Source organism: Amblyraja radiata, chromosome 8, assembly GCF_010909765.2.
Source record: "Amblyraja radiata isolate CabotCenter1 chromosome 8, sAmbRad1.1.pri, whole genome shotgun sequence".
In the NCBI taxonomy this organism is placed as follows: Eukaryota; Metazoa; Chordata; class Chondrichthyes; order Rajiformes; family Rajidae; genus Amblyraja; species Amblyraja radiata.
In genome coordinates this window covers 46,938,970-46,954,843 of record NC_045963.1, presented here as the reverse complement: position 1 = coordinate 46,954,843, position 15,874 = coordinate 46,938,970, and the positions used below count along the sequence as shown (strand labels likewise).

Below are 15,874 nucleotides of genomic sequence, written 5' to 3'. Positions count from 1 at the left end.
GGTTTCTTTTATGCAGTGTTCCAACATTATTTGCATCCTGTGAACTTCTCAAAATTTAGTCATCTCACATTCTCATTGAGTAAAAAAAAATAACACAATTATTCCTGGTAGGCTTGCCAAGATAGATAATATTTGAAAATATTCTCTGCCCTTAACTTTCTTTTACAACACTGGTTATCTTCCGCTGGGGAATAAGATGGGTTTAGCAAAAACTAATATAGCACAAATTTTCCTGGATGTATGTTTCCAGAAAACTCATTTTTAATTAATTCAGTATCCATACCATCCTTCCGAGAACACAAAGATCATGCAATTGAGGTATGTTACACCCAGAGAAGGGTAGTCTGACCTTTCTGTCCTGGGCCTCCTCCATTGTCGGAGCGTTCAAGAGTTCAAGAGAGTTTATTGTCATGTGTCCTTGATAGGACAATGTAATTCTTGCTTTGCACAACAGAACATAGTAGGCACGAATACAGAACAGATCAGTGTGTCCATATACCATTGTATAAATATATACACACATGAATAAATAAACTAATAAAGTGCAAATAAACAGATTATTGGCTATTAATGTTCAGAGTTTTGTCCGAGCCAGGTTTAATAGCCTGATGGCTGTGGGGAAGTAGCTATTCCTGAACCTGGTCGTTGCAGTCTTCAGGCTCCTGTACCTTCTACCTGAAGGTAGTGGGGGGATGTGTGTATGGCCCGGATGGTGTGGGTCCTTGATGATGCTGCCAGCCTTTTTGAGGCAGCGACTGTGATAGATCCCCTCGATGGATGGGAGGTCAGAGTCGATGATGGACTGGGCAGTGTTTACTACTTTTTGTAGTCTTTTCCTCTCCAGGGCGCTCAAGTTTCCGAACCAAGTCATGATGCAACCAGTCAGCATGCTCTCGACTGTGCACCTGTAGAAGTTGGAGAGAGTCCTCCTTGACATACCGATTCTCCGTAATCTTCTCAGGAAGTAGAGGCGCTGATGTGCTTTCTTTATGATTGCATCAGTGTTCTCGGACCAGGAAAGATCTTCAGAGATGTGCACGCCCAGGAAAATGAAGCTCTTGACCCGTTCCAACATCGACTTGTTGATATAAACGAGACTGTGGGTCCCCATCCTCCCCCTTCCAAAGTCCACAATCAGTTCCTTGGTTTTGCTGGTATTGAAGGCCAGGTTATTGTGCTGGCACCATTTGGTCAGTCGGTCGATCTCACTTCTGTACTCTGTCTCGTCCCCATCAGTGATACGTCCCACAACAATGGTATCGTCAGCGAACTTGATGATGGAGTTTGCACTATGACCGTCTACGCAGTCATGAGTATAGAGTGAGTACAGCAGGGGGCTGAGCACGCAGCCTTGAGATGCTCCCGTGCTGATTGTTATCAAGGCTGACACATTTCCACCAATACGAACTGACTGTGGTCTGTGAATGAGGAAGTCGAGGATCCAATTGCAGAGGGATGCGCAGAGACCCAGTTTTGTCAGTTTGGTAACCAGCTTGGAGGGGGTGATTGTATTAAATGCCGAGCTGTAATCAATGAATAACAGCCTGACATAAGAGCTTTTGTTGGCCAAGTGGTACAGAGCAGAGTGGAGAGCCAGCGAGATCGCATCCACCGTTGATCTGTTGTGGCGGTAAGCGAACTGCAGTGGGTCCAGGTTTTTGTCGAGGTAGGAGTTGATTTGTGCAATGATCAACCTCTCAAAGCACTTCATCACCACAGACGTTAGTGCCACTGGTCGATAGTCATTGAGGCATGTCACCTTGCTCTTCTTGGGCACCGGTATAATTGATGCCCTTTTAAAGCAGGTGAGGACCTCAGGTTGAAAATATCCGTAAAAACTCCAGCCAGTTGATCCGCACAGGTTTTTAGGCCCAGCACAAATTGGAGGACCAGCACCACATATTTCGCTTGAGTAGCTTACACCCCAGCGGTATGAACGTTGACTTCTCTAACTTCAGATAGCCCTTGCTTTCCCTCTCTCTCCATCCCGTCCCCCTTCCCAGTTCTCCCACCAGTCTTACTGTCTCCGACTACATTCTATATCTGTCCCCCCCACTTCCCTGACATCAGTCTGAAGAAGGGTCTCGACCCGAAACGTCACCCATTCCTTCTCTCCAGAGATGCTGCCTGTCCCGCTGAGTTACTCCGGCATTTTGTGTCTACCTAAGTATCTCTCAATTCTTTCTCTCTATTCTGTTAAGTATCTCGAAGATATTTACGTTCTCTGATTGAAGACTGTCACTTAGAATAATTCTAATCATACGCAGTGGATTTGGATCAGAGGAACCCTACAATGAGACGCCTTGGAAGGAGATAAACAAGATGGAATGATCTGGGCTAACTTATGGCAGACCAATTGGTTGCGTTTGAAGTGCTAGACTGCTAACCCATCCCGCATCAGATAAGGCGGCTGATGAAAGGTTTTAAAACTGCTGGCAGCCACTGAAAAAGATAGAATTCAGTCACAGGGTGCTTGCGTCATATGTTGATTTTGGCAGTGATGCAGTTAGCTAATTTTATTAAGGCCTTGTACTAGAATCAGCATGTACTGGAATCACTCACTGCCAAACACAGTAACTACTTTAGGCACAAGGCAATCGGATAAACAGGAATCAGGTTAAGCACCAAGAAATCTTTTTTGGGGCTCTGATGAACAATTGCAAGAGACAATAGTAGGGCTGCACAGTGTCGCAGCGGTAGAGCTGCTGCCTTGCAGTGCCAGGGGTCTGGGTTCGATCCTGGCTATGGGTGCTGTCTTTACGGAGTTTGTACGTTCTCCCTGTGATCTGCGTGGGTTTTCTCTGAGTGCTCCGGTTTCCTCCCACACTCCAAAGATGTACAGGTGTGTAGGTTAATTGGCTTCAGTACAACATTGTTAATTGTCCCTAGTGTGTAAGAGAGAGTTAGTGCATTGGGTGATCACTGGTTGGCGCAGACTCAGTGGGCCGAAGGGCCTGTTTCCACGCTGTACCTCCAAAGTTTAAAAAGTCACACTGGGACGAGATCCATTTACTTCTTCAAATTCTGCTATGAGATATTTTACATCCTAAGATTAACTTCTTATTCATGAGGGCTGATGGATAATAGAATATCTCTTGAACCAAAGTCAACCTTGCATGTTTATCATTTTTGTGCCACTTTTATTCTTAACTTTGGGATAAAACTTCCCTAACCCTGGATCAGTTTTTAACATGACAGTATGTGGCAGCTGCACATTAGGTATTCCCATTTGTGGGTTCAGTTTTATTGAACCTCTGGCTGACCATTGGAGCTCCAGAGGCCCGGACAGCAATGCCTAGTCACAAACATAATTATGAATGTTTTATGCATGTCTCAATAAGGATTGCCATCACAGTATGTTAAACAGCATACAGAGCGATTTGGTTAAGCACTGGAGAGTCAGTCAGCTTTCTCTTTCATCTGAAGCCAAGTTAAAATTTGTACAGCTCCTTACCTTCTGGGATTATAATCTCAGGCTGAGGGGTTTGAATGGAGGAGAAGGCCTCTAAGGGTTGCTCTGGTGGAACTTGTGCTGGAGTGGGTATTGGTCCAGAGTGTTTAATAACAGGGCGAGAGTTTGCAGAATCAGGAACCCTGTGGATCTTAACATCAGGCCGAGGTTTGACTGCCACCTTCTTGAATGTTTGACTAACATGATATCCCATTCCACCTGGACAAATTTGCTTGAAGGCAGCTGTTTAGTGCAAGATAAAATAACAGTGAGCATGATTTTAATATCCCAGCCCTTTCTTTATACACACACTATTTAAAACAAATGTCAATAAATCGTACTTTCATTGAATAACCTCAAAAAAAGAATTAGAATTTGATGTTTACTTTGGCTGTTAAAGAAGCAGGGACGTACAGTCCACCTGACCCCCGAATAAACTTCATGTGTTAGTGCGATTAGTAGAGATTTTTTGTGTCTTGAGTGATGAGACCGACTCTAGACATATTGGCAAACAGAGGGTAATTGTGTGCAGGAAATGTGTTACATGGGAGGGGGAGAAGATCTTGACTTGCAGAGACCTGAGCCAAGGCTGCAGACTCACACAGTGCTACAACATGTTGCAGAATTAATTTTTTTGTGTGCAATTTTGTTTTGATGTATTTCAAGTCATTAAAAAAAACATGCAAGGCACTGGGCTTGAATAAATGTGTATTTATTTCAATTTTCCATATGATATAGGTGGCCAATTCCATTAATCTCCATCCCTCACCTATTTCCCTTAATCTTAATCTCTTTTACGTGCCCGTTAACATCCTCCCTCATTCCAGCCTCTTTCAGGGATAAAGAGGGATTGTGTAGACATAAGGAACTGCAGATGCTGGAATTTTGAGCAAAATATAAAGTGCTGGAGTAACTCAGCGTCTGTGGAGGGAATGGATAGCCAAGGTTTTCGGTTGGGACCTACCTTCAGAAGAGGGATGTTTAAGAAAATGTCCTCCAACGGAATCCCACCACTGGCCACATCTTCCCATCTCCTCCCCTTTCGGCTTTCTGCAGAGACCGCTCCCTCCGTAACTCCCTGGTCAATTCGTCCCTTCCCACCCAAACTACCCCCTCCCCTGGTACTTTCCCTTGCAACCGCAGGAAATGCTACTCTTGTCGCTTTACCTTCCCCCTCGACTCCATCCAAGGACCCAAGCAGTCTTTCCAGGTGAGGCAGAGGTTCACCTGCACCTCCTCCAACCTCATCTATTACATGCGCTGTTCTAGGTGCTAACTGCTCTACATCGGTGAGCCAAGCACAGGCAACCAACCTGATATCCCGGTGGCTCAGCACTTCAATTCCCCCTCCCATTCCAAATCCGACCTTTCTGTCCTGGGCCTCCTCCATGGACAGAGTGAGTCCCACCGCAAATTGGAGGAGCAGCACCTCATATTTCGCTATGACGGTATGAACATTGACTTCTCCAATTTCAGGTAGTCCTTGCTTTCTCCCTTCTTCCCCTCTCCTTCCCGCCCCCCCACCCCACATCAGTCTGAAGAAGGGTCTCGACCCGAAAAGTCACCTTTTCCTTCACTCCATAGATGCTGCCTCACCCACTGAGTTTCTCCAGCATTTTTGTCTACCTTCAGAAGAGGGATTGTGCACTGGCTGGAGATTCATCCACAATCTATTGAGTTAAATGGAATTGAGTACAAATGCCCTTGCCGTGCATTGTGAGCTTACTGCTGCTAACTAATTATTCTTTCCTGGTCAAATATCATAATCTGACAAGGCTATCTCATCTGTTCCTTTATTGTTTTGCACTATCCAGAGTTGTGCTAGTTTTTTAATATACCCTTCACTGTGCAAATTAGTTACTCTCAGTGTGCTAGGAAAACGTTCACTTTCAAACATGTTTAGATGCTCAATTAAATCATGATTGATCGATACCTTAAATTCATTTTGGTTTAGTTTAGTTAAGAGATACAGAGCAGAAGCAGGCCCTTCGGCCCACCGAGTCCGCGCTGATAGCGATTTGCGCACATTAACACTTTCTACACACACTTGGGACCATTTACAATTGTTCTAAACTAATTAAACTACAAACCTGTATGTCTTTGGTGTGTGGGAGGAAAACGGAGATTTTGGAGAAAATCCACGCAGGCTACGGGGAGAACGTATAAATAACGTACCGACAGCACCTGTAGTCAGGATCGAACCCGGGTCACTGGTGCTAGAAGGCAGCAGCTGTACCGCTGTGCCACCTGCCTCAGTTCTATAACACTGATCAAACAATCTAAACCTTGGTCTTTTCAGGTTAACCTTCCCAGCTTTAGTAAACTGGAGATGGTTCCAGATTTCCATTACCATTTCTGTTGAGAACCATCATCTTGAATAGCAAACAATGGCAGTGTCAACCTGTGTAAATGGCACCTCAAACGTCATAAACCATCCCATGGTGCTTGATGTGAGTGTTTTTAATCAAAAATATTTCATTGAGTCTCAGAAAGAGATAATGGGGACAAATGTCTGGAGGCTTGGTGAGAGAGGTAAATCTTACAGAGTACCTTAAAGGAAGAGATGTAGTGAAGCTGAAAATCAGTGGTCAAGGTGGCAGTGGATGGAAATTCAGTTCTGTGTCAAACACAACACCAAACGCCAACACCAACACCAACACAACACAAAACCAAAAAGATTAGTTAAAACAAATGTGGGTCCCTTGCAGTCAGAAACAGGTGAATTGATCATGGGGGACAAGGACATGGCAGACCAATTGAATAACTACTTTGGTTCTGTCTGCACTAAGGAAGACTTAATTAATCTGCCCGAAATAGCATGGGACCGGGGGTCAAATGAGATGGAGTAACTGAGTGAAATCCAGGTTAGCCGGGAAGTGGTGTTAGGTAAATTGAATGGATTAAAGGCCGATAAATCCCCAGGGCCAGATAGGCTGCATCCCAGAGTACTTAAGGAAGTAGCCCCAGAAATAGTGGATGCATTAGTGATAATTTTTCAAAACTCTTTAGATTCTGGAGTAGTTCCTGAGGATTGAAGGGTAGCAAATGTAACCCCACTTTTTATAAAGGGAGGGAGAGAGAAAACGAGGAATTACAGACCAGTTAATCTAACATCGGTAGTGGGGAAACTGCTAGAGTCAGTTATTAAAGATGGGATAGCAGCACATTTGGAAAGTGGTGAAATCATTGGGCAAAGTCAGCATGGATTTATGAAAAGTAAATCATGTCTGACGAATCTTATAGAATTTTTCGAGGATGTAACTAGTAGAATGGATAAGGGCGAACCAGTGGATGTGTTATATCTGAACTTTCAGAAGGCTTTCGACAAGGTCCCACATAAGAGATTAGTATACAATCTTAAAGCACATGGTACTGGGGGTTCAGTATTGATGTGGATAGAGAACTGGCTAGCAGACAGGAAGCAAAGAATAGGAGTTAACGGGTCCTTTTCAGAATGGCAGGCAGTGACTAGTGGGGTACCGCAAGGCTCAGTGCTGGGACCCCAGCTATTTACAATATATATTAATGATTTGGACGAGGGAATTGAATGCAACATCTCCAAGTTTGCGGATGACACGAAGCTGGGGGGCATTGTTAGCTGTGAGGAGGATGCTAGGAGGCTGCAAGATGACTTGGATAGGCTGGGTGAGTGGGCAAATGCATGGCAGATGCAGTATAATGTGGATAAATGTGAGGTGGCAAAAACAGGAAAGTAGACTATTACCTGAATGGTGGCCGATTAGGAAAAGGGGAGATGCAACGAGACCTGGGTGTCATGGTACACCAGTCATTGAAAGTAGGCATGCAGGTGCAGCAGGCAGTGAAGAAAGCAAATGGTATGTTAGCATTCATAGCAAAAGGATTTGAGTCGAGGAGCAGGGGGGTTCTACTGCAGTTGTACTGGGTCTTGGTGAGACCACACCTGGAGTATTGCGTACAGTTTTGGTCTCCTAATCTGAGGAAGGACATTCTTGCCATAGAGGGAGTACAGAGAAGGTTCACCAGACTGATTTCTGGGATGCCAGGACTTTCATATGAAGAAAGACTGGATAGACTCGGCTTGTACTCGCTAGAATTTAGAAGATTGAGGGGGGATCTTATAGAAACTTACAAAATTCTTAAGGTGTTGGACAGGCTAGATGCAGGAAGATTGTTCCCGATATTGGGGAAGTCCAGAACAAGGGGTCACAGTTTAAGGATAAAGGGGAAATCTTTTAGGACTGAGATGAGAAAAACATTTTTTACACAGAGAGTGGTGAATCTCTGGAATTCTCTGCCACAGAATGTAGTTGAGGCCAGTTCATTGGCTATATTTAAGAGGGATGTGGCCCTTGTGGCTAAAGGGATCAGGGGGTATGGAGAGAAAGCAGGTACAGGATACTGAGTTGGATGATCAGCCATGATCATATTGAATGGCGGTGCAGGCTCGAAGGGCCGAATGGCCTACTCCTGCACCTATTTTCTATGTTTCTATGTTTCTAAACCTGCATACAATTTGACCAGAAATAATCATGAAAATGACACTTATCTTTAATTTCCTTCCATCGCCGATTTCTAATGCACGTCTAAATCTTCTCTTGTGGCGGGGCAAGGTTTCACGTTCTACACAACTTTCCCTACTGCACAGATGTGACCACACCAGATGTTTGGCAGAGAGTGTGGCTGCAGGACTTCCTGCCATAGCTCCGCCAGGAGAGCCTGTTAGTACTCAGGGAAATGTTGGCTATTACGCGGACCCCTGCACTCCTTCACCATCCACCCACTACACTGCCACAGTGAGAGAAGTTGTGTAGCAGCCATTGTTTGGCATGCCACCACTTCCTCCCCCCCCATCCCTCCAACCTCCTTTCCATGATGACACCTGTGTGTGACCACGGCTAAGCTTCTCCCAATGGGCGTCACAGTGACACAGCGGTAGAGTTGCTGCCTTACAGCGCGTGCAGCGCCAGAGACCCGGGTTCAATCCTGACTACGGGTGCGGTCTGTACGGAGTTTGTACGTTCTCCCCGTGACCTGCGTGGGTTTTATCCGAGATCTTCAGTTTCCTCCACACTCCAAAGATGCACAGGTTTGTAGGTTAATTAGCTTGGTATAAATGTAAATTGTCCCTAGTGTGTGTAGGGTTGTGTAAATGTGCGGGGATCACTGGTCGGCGCGGATTCGGTGGGCTGAAGGGCCTGTTTCTGCACACTAGCTCTAAAACTAAAGTAGAACTATTAACATTTTGACCTATGTTGAAATAATTGAGAAATCTCACCACTTGTGCAAGGGCCAGGATTCTCCATCAACTGCATTTTAATTTTCCAACCCCGCTGAGTATCCACCAGAATGAGCATGGGAGATAGCGTTACATAAAGCACTAATAAAATACACAACTCTGGTAACAGGGCAGCATGGTGGCGTGCGGTAGAGCTACTGTCTTGCAGCATCAGAGACCCAGGTTCGATCCTGACTACAGATACCGCCTGTATGGAGTTTATACTGTGACCCCATGAGTTTTCTCAAGATGTTCCAGGATTTTATTTCTTAAGAGTGCAAGAGGATGAGGGTGATCTTATAGAGGTGTAGATGATCATGAGGGTAGATAGGGTAAATGCATAGAGTCTTCTATCCAGAGTAAGGGAATCTAAAACTAGAGGACACAGGTTTAAGGTGAGGGGCAAAAGATATAATAGGAACCTAACGGGAAACTTTTTTTTACATTAAGGGTGATGGGTATATGGAACGAGCTGCCAGAGGAGGTTGCTGAGGCAGGTACTTTCACAACATTTAAAAAACATTTGGACAGCTAAATGGATAGGAGAAGTATAGAGGGATATGGGCCATCCGCTGGCAGGTGGGACTCGTGTAGATGGGACATGTTGGTCGGTGTGGACAAGTTAGGCAGAAGGGCTTGTTTCCACGCTGTATGACTCTATGACTATGACTCTATTAGTCTCTGTGTGTGGATTCTGGGACATAGTTTAGAAATCTTTCCGAATGTAACACTGTAATGCAAATTGGAGGTACTGCACAATTCCACCGGCGTAGCTTAAACCCTGGCAGTATGAACATTAAATGCTCCAATTTTAGGTAATTAACCTAGAAACAACCTCCTTTCACCCCCATTTCCCCCCCTCTCTTCCCTGTGCCTCACCTGGATATGCAACCACCTCTCTCCTTCCCTCTCCCCCATCTCTTTCCACCTATATTTCACACTGGCTTCACAATTCGTGCATTTTCTATCCTTATTTCCATATCTCACACTTTTTGGGTCTTTTCATCTCTGGTCTTTAGTCAACCATCTCAAAATCAAAACACCCTCTCACCTGTTTTGGCCTATCACTTGCCAGACTTTGTCCTATACTCACCTCTATCAGCTTCCCCCCCTCCCCACCACAATCAGTCCGAATAAGTGTCCCGACCCAAAATGCCACCTATCCATATTCTCCAGACTTGTCCTGCCAAGTTACTCCAGAATGTTGTGCTCTTTTTGTAAACCAACATCTATAGTACCTTGTGTCGACATATTAGAGGTACATGTTTGAAGAACTGAAATATTTAGTATAGGTCTTACCTTAAAGATTATGGGGCAATTTATTTCAAAATCAGAAGTGATATATGTGAATAAAGAATTGTCCTTCCTCCCCAAGATCAGATAAAGTTAGGAGATGATTGGGAAGGACTGGAAGTCAACTAAGAAACTATCTTTTTTTGGTACCCCTAAAATCAAATTGCATTATCTCTTTGATGAAAATCTCCATTCAGTCACGCTAGATAGGGCTCTTAAACATAGCGGTTCAGGGGATATGGGGAGAAGGCAAGAACGGGGTACTGATTGGGGATGATCAGCCATGATCATTGAATGGCAGTGCTGGCTCGAAGGGCCGAATGGCCTACGCCTGCACCTATTGTCTACTGTTTATTGGAAGGTGGGCAGCACAGTGGCACAGTGGTGGAGTTGCTGTCTTACAGCGTCAGTCCCAGGTTCCATCCTGGCTACAGGTGCTTGTCTGTACGGAGATTGTACAATCTCCCCGTGACCTGTGTGGGTTTTCTCCGAGATCTTCAGTTTCCTCCTTTGGTGTAAATGTAAAATTGTCCCTAGTGTGTGTGGGGTAGTGTCAATGTGCGGCGATCACTGCGGACTCGATGGGCCTAAGGGCCTGTTTCCACGCTGTATCTCTAAACAAAACTAAACTAAACAGTCTGCAATTATGGTCTGAGCTTCCAATTAATTTCATTTTATTTCCATTAATTAAACCAAGAACAAAATTCCTTCCAGTTCTGTCACAGAGTTGTGATACCTGGGACTTCAATTCTGTATTCTCCTTAGTTTCTAAACAAACCTCATAAGAACATGAATCATAATCAATAAATTCATGCTACCATTTCGAGTGACTCTGAAAATGCCAGGGTATATTAATAGTAGTTCATCCAAAATTTATTAGGCTAAGAATTTTTATTGAGAGGCTGGTACTACTTATCAGAAACATGTGTTTTATAACCCTATAATGAACTGTAACAGCTAGGTACAGGCATGCAGGGCTGCACAGTCCACCTCAGAAGAAGGTGCCACGTTTATCCCAGATGATACGGGAAGAAAAATTAAATACAACAAAAAGAGAGATTAGTACCGATGTGTATTTTGTCACCAGGGCATATGCAATGGGCCATAAAGGACACATTTCTAAGCTAGATAATTTTATGAAGTCAGGGTGATTCAAAGCAAAACCAGTGCACACAGCATGAGCTGCTGCAATGTCTGCAAATACAAAATATCAAAGCGCAAATGTCCAATGTGTGATTGGTGTGCTGGCTACACTGTGCTTTAGAATGCTTAGCTTATTATCCTAAGTTCCTGCTTATTTTGAGGGCCCTCTGTTTCTAACCTCCCCACCCCGTTCCCTGGCAATAGTCTAAAATTGGTTGGTCCAATTTGTTTCAAGATTACCATATAACCATATAACAATTACAGCACGGAAACAGGCCATCTCGACCCCTCTAGTCCGTGCCGAACACATAATCTCCCCTAGTCCCATATACCTGCGCTCAGACCATAACCCTCCATTCCTTTCCCATCCATATAACTATCCAATTTAAGGTGTTGATTAAATTTAAGATTAAAATATTCATGTGACCCCAATGCAGTTCCAAATGTTGGATAATAATCGTTACCGATTTTTGTTTCTGTGGTGGGTGCGTGAAAAGAAAAACCTCCAAGTACTCAGTCACGTCCTGGCCCATCATAGGATACGGGCCTTTCTCTCAGGAAAGCTGGGAGATTGGGTAAAATGAAAGGGACACGTGGATGACGTACAATTGGAAAAAGCAAGAAAGTTATACATTTTTTAAATGTATAATTGCTGGTCAGCCATCCCTGACCTTTGCATTTGTACCTAAAATTGATCAACCAGAGAAGCCATTTTAAGTGTTGAGGGAGGATCTGAAACATAAGAAAGATAAGGTGCTTGCCTTTCGGCCTCTGTGTCTGCTTTAACATTCAAGAAGGTCATGAAGGGTCTTCCGGAGATGCTGAGTTATTTATAGCCTTACAGCACAGAAACAGGCCCTTCAGCCCAGCCTGCTGGTGCCGACCAAGATGACCCATCTACACTAGTCCCGCCTGCCCAAGTTTGGTCATATACCTTTCCTATCCATGTACTTGTCCATGACTTTGTGGGGCTTTTCCAGTAAGATCATAGCTAATCGTGTACCTCAGTGGCATTTTCCTGCACTGATCTTATACCTGTTAACTCTGTTAATATCTAAACAATTATTCATCTCTGTCTGGAATATATTCAACAACACAAAAAAAGAACACTTTTTGCAAGAGTGCAAAACTCCATTCTAATTTGTTGAAAATAATGTACATTAGTAATTTCAATGGATCTCAGAAATAGGGCCCTTTGACTTATTTTGACATGAAATGCATACATTTTGAATAAAGGTCTGCCAAATCCTTAAGAATGTTTGAATCATTTGTTTTGGCTCATTGGCCTTCATTAGTTAGAGTATTGAGTATAGAAGTTGGAGGTCATGTTACAGTTGTAAAAGATATTGGTGAGGCCACATTAGGAGTATTGTGTTCAGTTTTAGTCACCCTGTTATAGGAAAGATGTTGTTAGGCTGGAAAGGGTGCAGAGAACATTTAAGAGGATGTTGCCAGGACTCGAGGGCCTGAGCTATAGGAAAAGATTGAGCAAGTTAGGACTTTATTCCTTGCAAGAGGATGAGGTTTAAGGTGAGGAGGGAAAGATTTAATAGGAAATTGAGGAGCAACTTTTTTTACACAAAGAGTGGTAGGTATATGGAGCGAGCTGCCAGAGAAGGTAGTTGAAAAAAACATTTTGACAGGTACATGGATAGGATAGGTTTAGAAGGATATGGGCCAAACATAGGCAAGTGGGACAAGTGTAGATGGGTAATGTTAGTCAGCATGGGCAAGTTGTGCCAAAGGGCCTGTTTCCATGCTGTACGACTGTATGAAATATTACTCTTCAGCATCAGCATTTGCTATCAATAAAGTGTGCAGCAAATGTACCAACTCTATTGTTCAGTAATATTTTGACTGTACAGAATTCACAAGCAACATAGTTAATAAGAAAAGCAGCCAGCAAAGGAGGACATAATAGCAGTCTCTGTGAAGCAAAATAAAAAGTTACATAGAGTGTTTTCCTGGCCTTACCTGTTCCCAGAATGGGACATTTCTCACAGATTGTGCCCCAGGCCTTGCCAACGCTGCAACAACACATCTGCTTGCTGAGCTGCACAGACAGAGGGTGCATGCACTGCTTTCCTGCACTGACAAGTCGGTAGCAGGGCCCTTTCTCTTCAATTAAAAGATTTTCGGCTGCAGCAGAAATAGAAAAGGGAGGGAGGTTGCCAGAAATGATCTAAGAGAAAACAAAACTGCAGAAATTCCATCACCAGCTAACAAGGACAGAACAGCAAACAAGCTGAAACAAAACAACAAACATTAAGGCACAACAGTGCGTGTGTGTATGTCTGTGTGTGTGTGTGTGTACCAGACTACAGCCCCAAGACTTGATGCAGACAGTGGCAGCCACCTGACAAATACATAAAAAGTGTTTTAAGCTCTGTGAAAGGTTAGCGTGCACTAAACAGAAATGTGCAATCCACGAGTTCTCTTTACATCCACCTGTGTTAGTACAGCAGCAGCTTTAGCATTCAGGAGCAGCACAGAAAACAGCTGTTATGCTCTTAACAAAAAAAGGATCAAATCTACTTTAAAAAAAACAAAACACAGCACTACCTCTGAGGCCACATTATTGGAATAACTTTGGCATGCTTGCAAACCAATCCATTTCATTCAGTTTTGCAGGCAGTTGGGGCAATTTTATTCTTCACTTCAATCTGCGTTTGGTTAGTTCTAATTGCATTAGACAAACTGCATGTGCAGAATATTTACGATCTGTTAGATTGTCATTACTTCTTGTCAAATAGATCTATTTAGGCCAAGCTATCACGGGACCGAACATTGATAGGAACAGTTACTATCTGGAGTAACTCAGCAAGTCAGGCATATCACGGGACCATATGTGAGGCTTTAATCCTACTTTGTCAAATACAAATGGAACCATTCTGCATTCATGAGGATTATCAAAGCTTGGTCTGAGGAAAAGCTCAAGCTGTCATACCACTGTGACCTTTTGCACATCCCACTTTTGTGTCTTCAAACAGTGGACAAGAAACTCCTGAAATAGGGCAACCAGACCTGTGGAGCCAAACATTCATTCTGGCTCGAAACATTGAAAAGTAAAAATAATAGGGTGGCCCCAAATTAGGAGAATATGAATCGAGAAGCCAAATATTCCTACGGTACAAAATTCAAAGTAGCTCCCTCCACCTCTATATCAAGTCAACCTCGGCAGTGGCATGGATTAGGAATGGTTAGAAAGCCAATGTTTTTTTCCCATTTTTTCTATGAGATTGAGTGATATTGACAAGGAAAGCATTTATTCCCCATCCATCAAGGCTTTGGATTGAAAAGCATACTCGACCATTTTAGTGGGCAGTTAAGCCCAATATAGATTTCTTTTTGTTATGTACCTTAAAAGGCCAGAGAGGTTTATTTATAATAATCCAATAACTTAATGGACACTATTACAGATGCTTACTCTTTATTCCAGATTGTTTTAATTTGTTGAATTTAAATGATCGAACTGTTAAACTGGAATTTGAACATCCAGATCCTTACTTGAGGCCTACTTGATTATTATTGGAGCGATATAACCACATTGCCAACCTTGGAGGGAATTGCCTGCCAGCAGAACCATCAAAAGTGAGTGTCCTCAGCATTCCTTTTGGAACCTGTCCACATATTCTAACAATGACTCAATTAGTCTGCCGTTGCCTTAAATTATTTTTAGGAGGAGAAATTTGTGGAGACATGGTGAGTGCAAATGGTCAACAGAAAGCCCAGTTTTGTAGTTCTCCATGTGACTGGTGCTTAGTAGAGTTTGATGAAGCATTTGCAATCGTGTTACTCAAGATTCATAATCCGAAACAACTGTTGTGCTTTTATCAACACCCAGAGAACATAAAGCTACCACTTACCATTTTTGTTTTGAAGAGATGGTGGAATTTTACAAAGGCATATTTTTAAAATGCAGAACTTATTTTGAACTCATACCTTGGTTCACTCACATTAGTGACAGCATTTCATAATTGAGTCACAACGATAAGCTAACACCAATTGCAACAGAGTTATTAAAAAAATCCATTTTGGATTAGGTTTCGCTCAATGCCCGTGGACATTGTGTTCTGGATAATAAAATAAAATGAAAATTATCATCCTTTAAAGCTTAGATGATCATTGCCTTTTGTTCCTTATCTTCTGGCAAAAACGACAAGATTGCTCAAAGTTTTCAAAGGCCAATAAAGAGATGTATAAAGATACAAGAGTCCATGTGAACAAACCTACCCTCAGTAACTTGCATGAGACATGCGCCATTATGAAAGGTGTCTATTTCTTTGACTAAATGGAGCAACATTTTAGTAGCAATAGCAAACTCAAGATTGTATTGTGCAATTAGTGTTAGCGGCTAAGATTGATTTTGTACCACAAATTTACTCTGCAATTGAGAAAAACATAGATGACAAACTGCACCTTTTTTCACAAAAAGAATAACCGTGGCTCCCACTTGTTTACAGTTTTATGTTCTGCAAAAATGCCAAGAGAGTATTTAAATATACCAAATTAATGATTAGGATTCCTAACTATGGTTGGAGTGGGTAGTGTAGTCCTTTGTGTTGCTTTTGTTATATAATCATAGCTCTTAACTAAATGCTGTGCTGTCATCAAGAATAGTTTGCTTTTCATTGTTAATATTGTTTTTAATGGCTTGCAAATATTACTCCTGACAAATTGAGGACAATGCGGGGGGGGGGGGGGGGGGGGGAGGAGAGAGAGAGAGAGAG

At 43.0% G+C, this 15,874-nt stretch overlaps 1 protein-coding gene across 7 annotated transcripts in view; it reads right to left on the bottom strand.

Annotated features, from left to right (window-relative positions):
- Nucleotides 1-15,874, bottom strand: part of ltbp1 (latent transforming growth factor beta binding protein 1) — a 285,919-nt gene that overhangs the window by 143,434 nt on the left and 126,611 nt on the right. For 4 of the 7 annotated variants that reach the window (XM_033025818.1, XM_033025817.1, XM_033025819.1 and 1 more), the window contains 2 exons: nucleotides 13,119-13,283; nucleotides 3,455-3,694 (listed from right to left, as the gene is read on the bottom strand). The exons of 1 other annotated variant lie outside the window; for it this stretch is intronic. In XM_033025818.1, coding sequence (XP_032881709.1) covers nucleotides 3,455-3,694; nucleotides 13,119-13,283 — 405 coding nt within the window. The remainder of the gene's footprint in view (nucleotides 1-3,454; nucleotides 3,695-13,118; nucleotides 13,284-15,874) is intronic. 2 more of the 7 variants (XM_033025821.1, XM_033025820.1) reach the window with 2 other exon arrangements.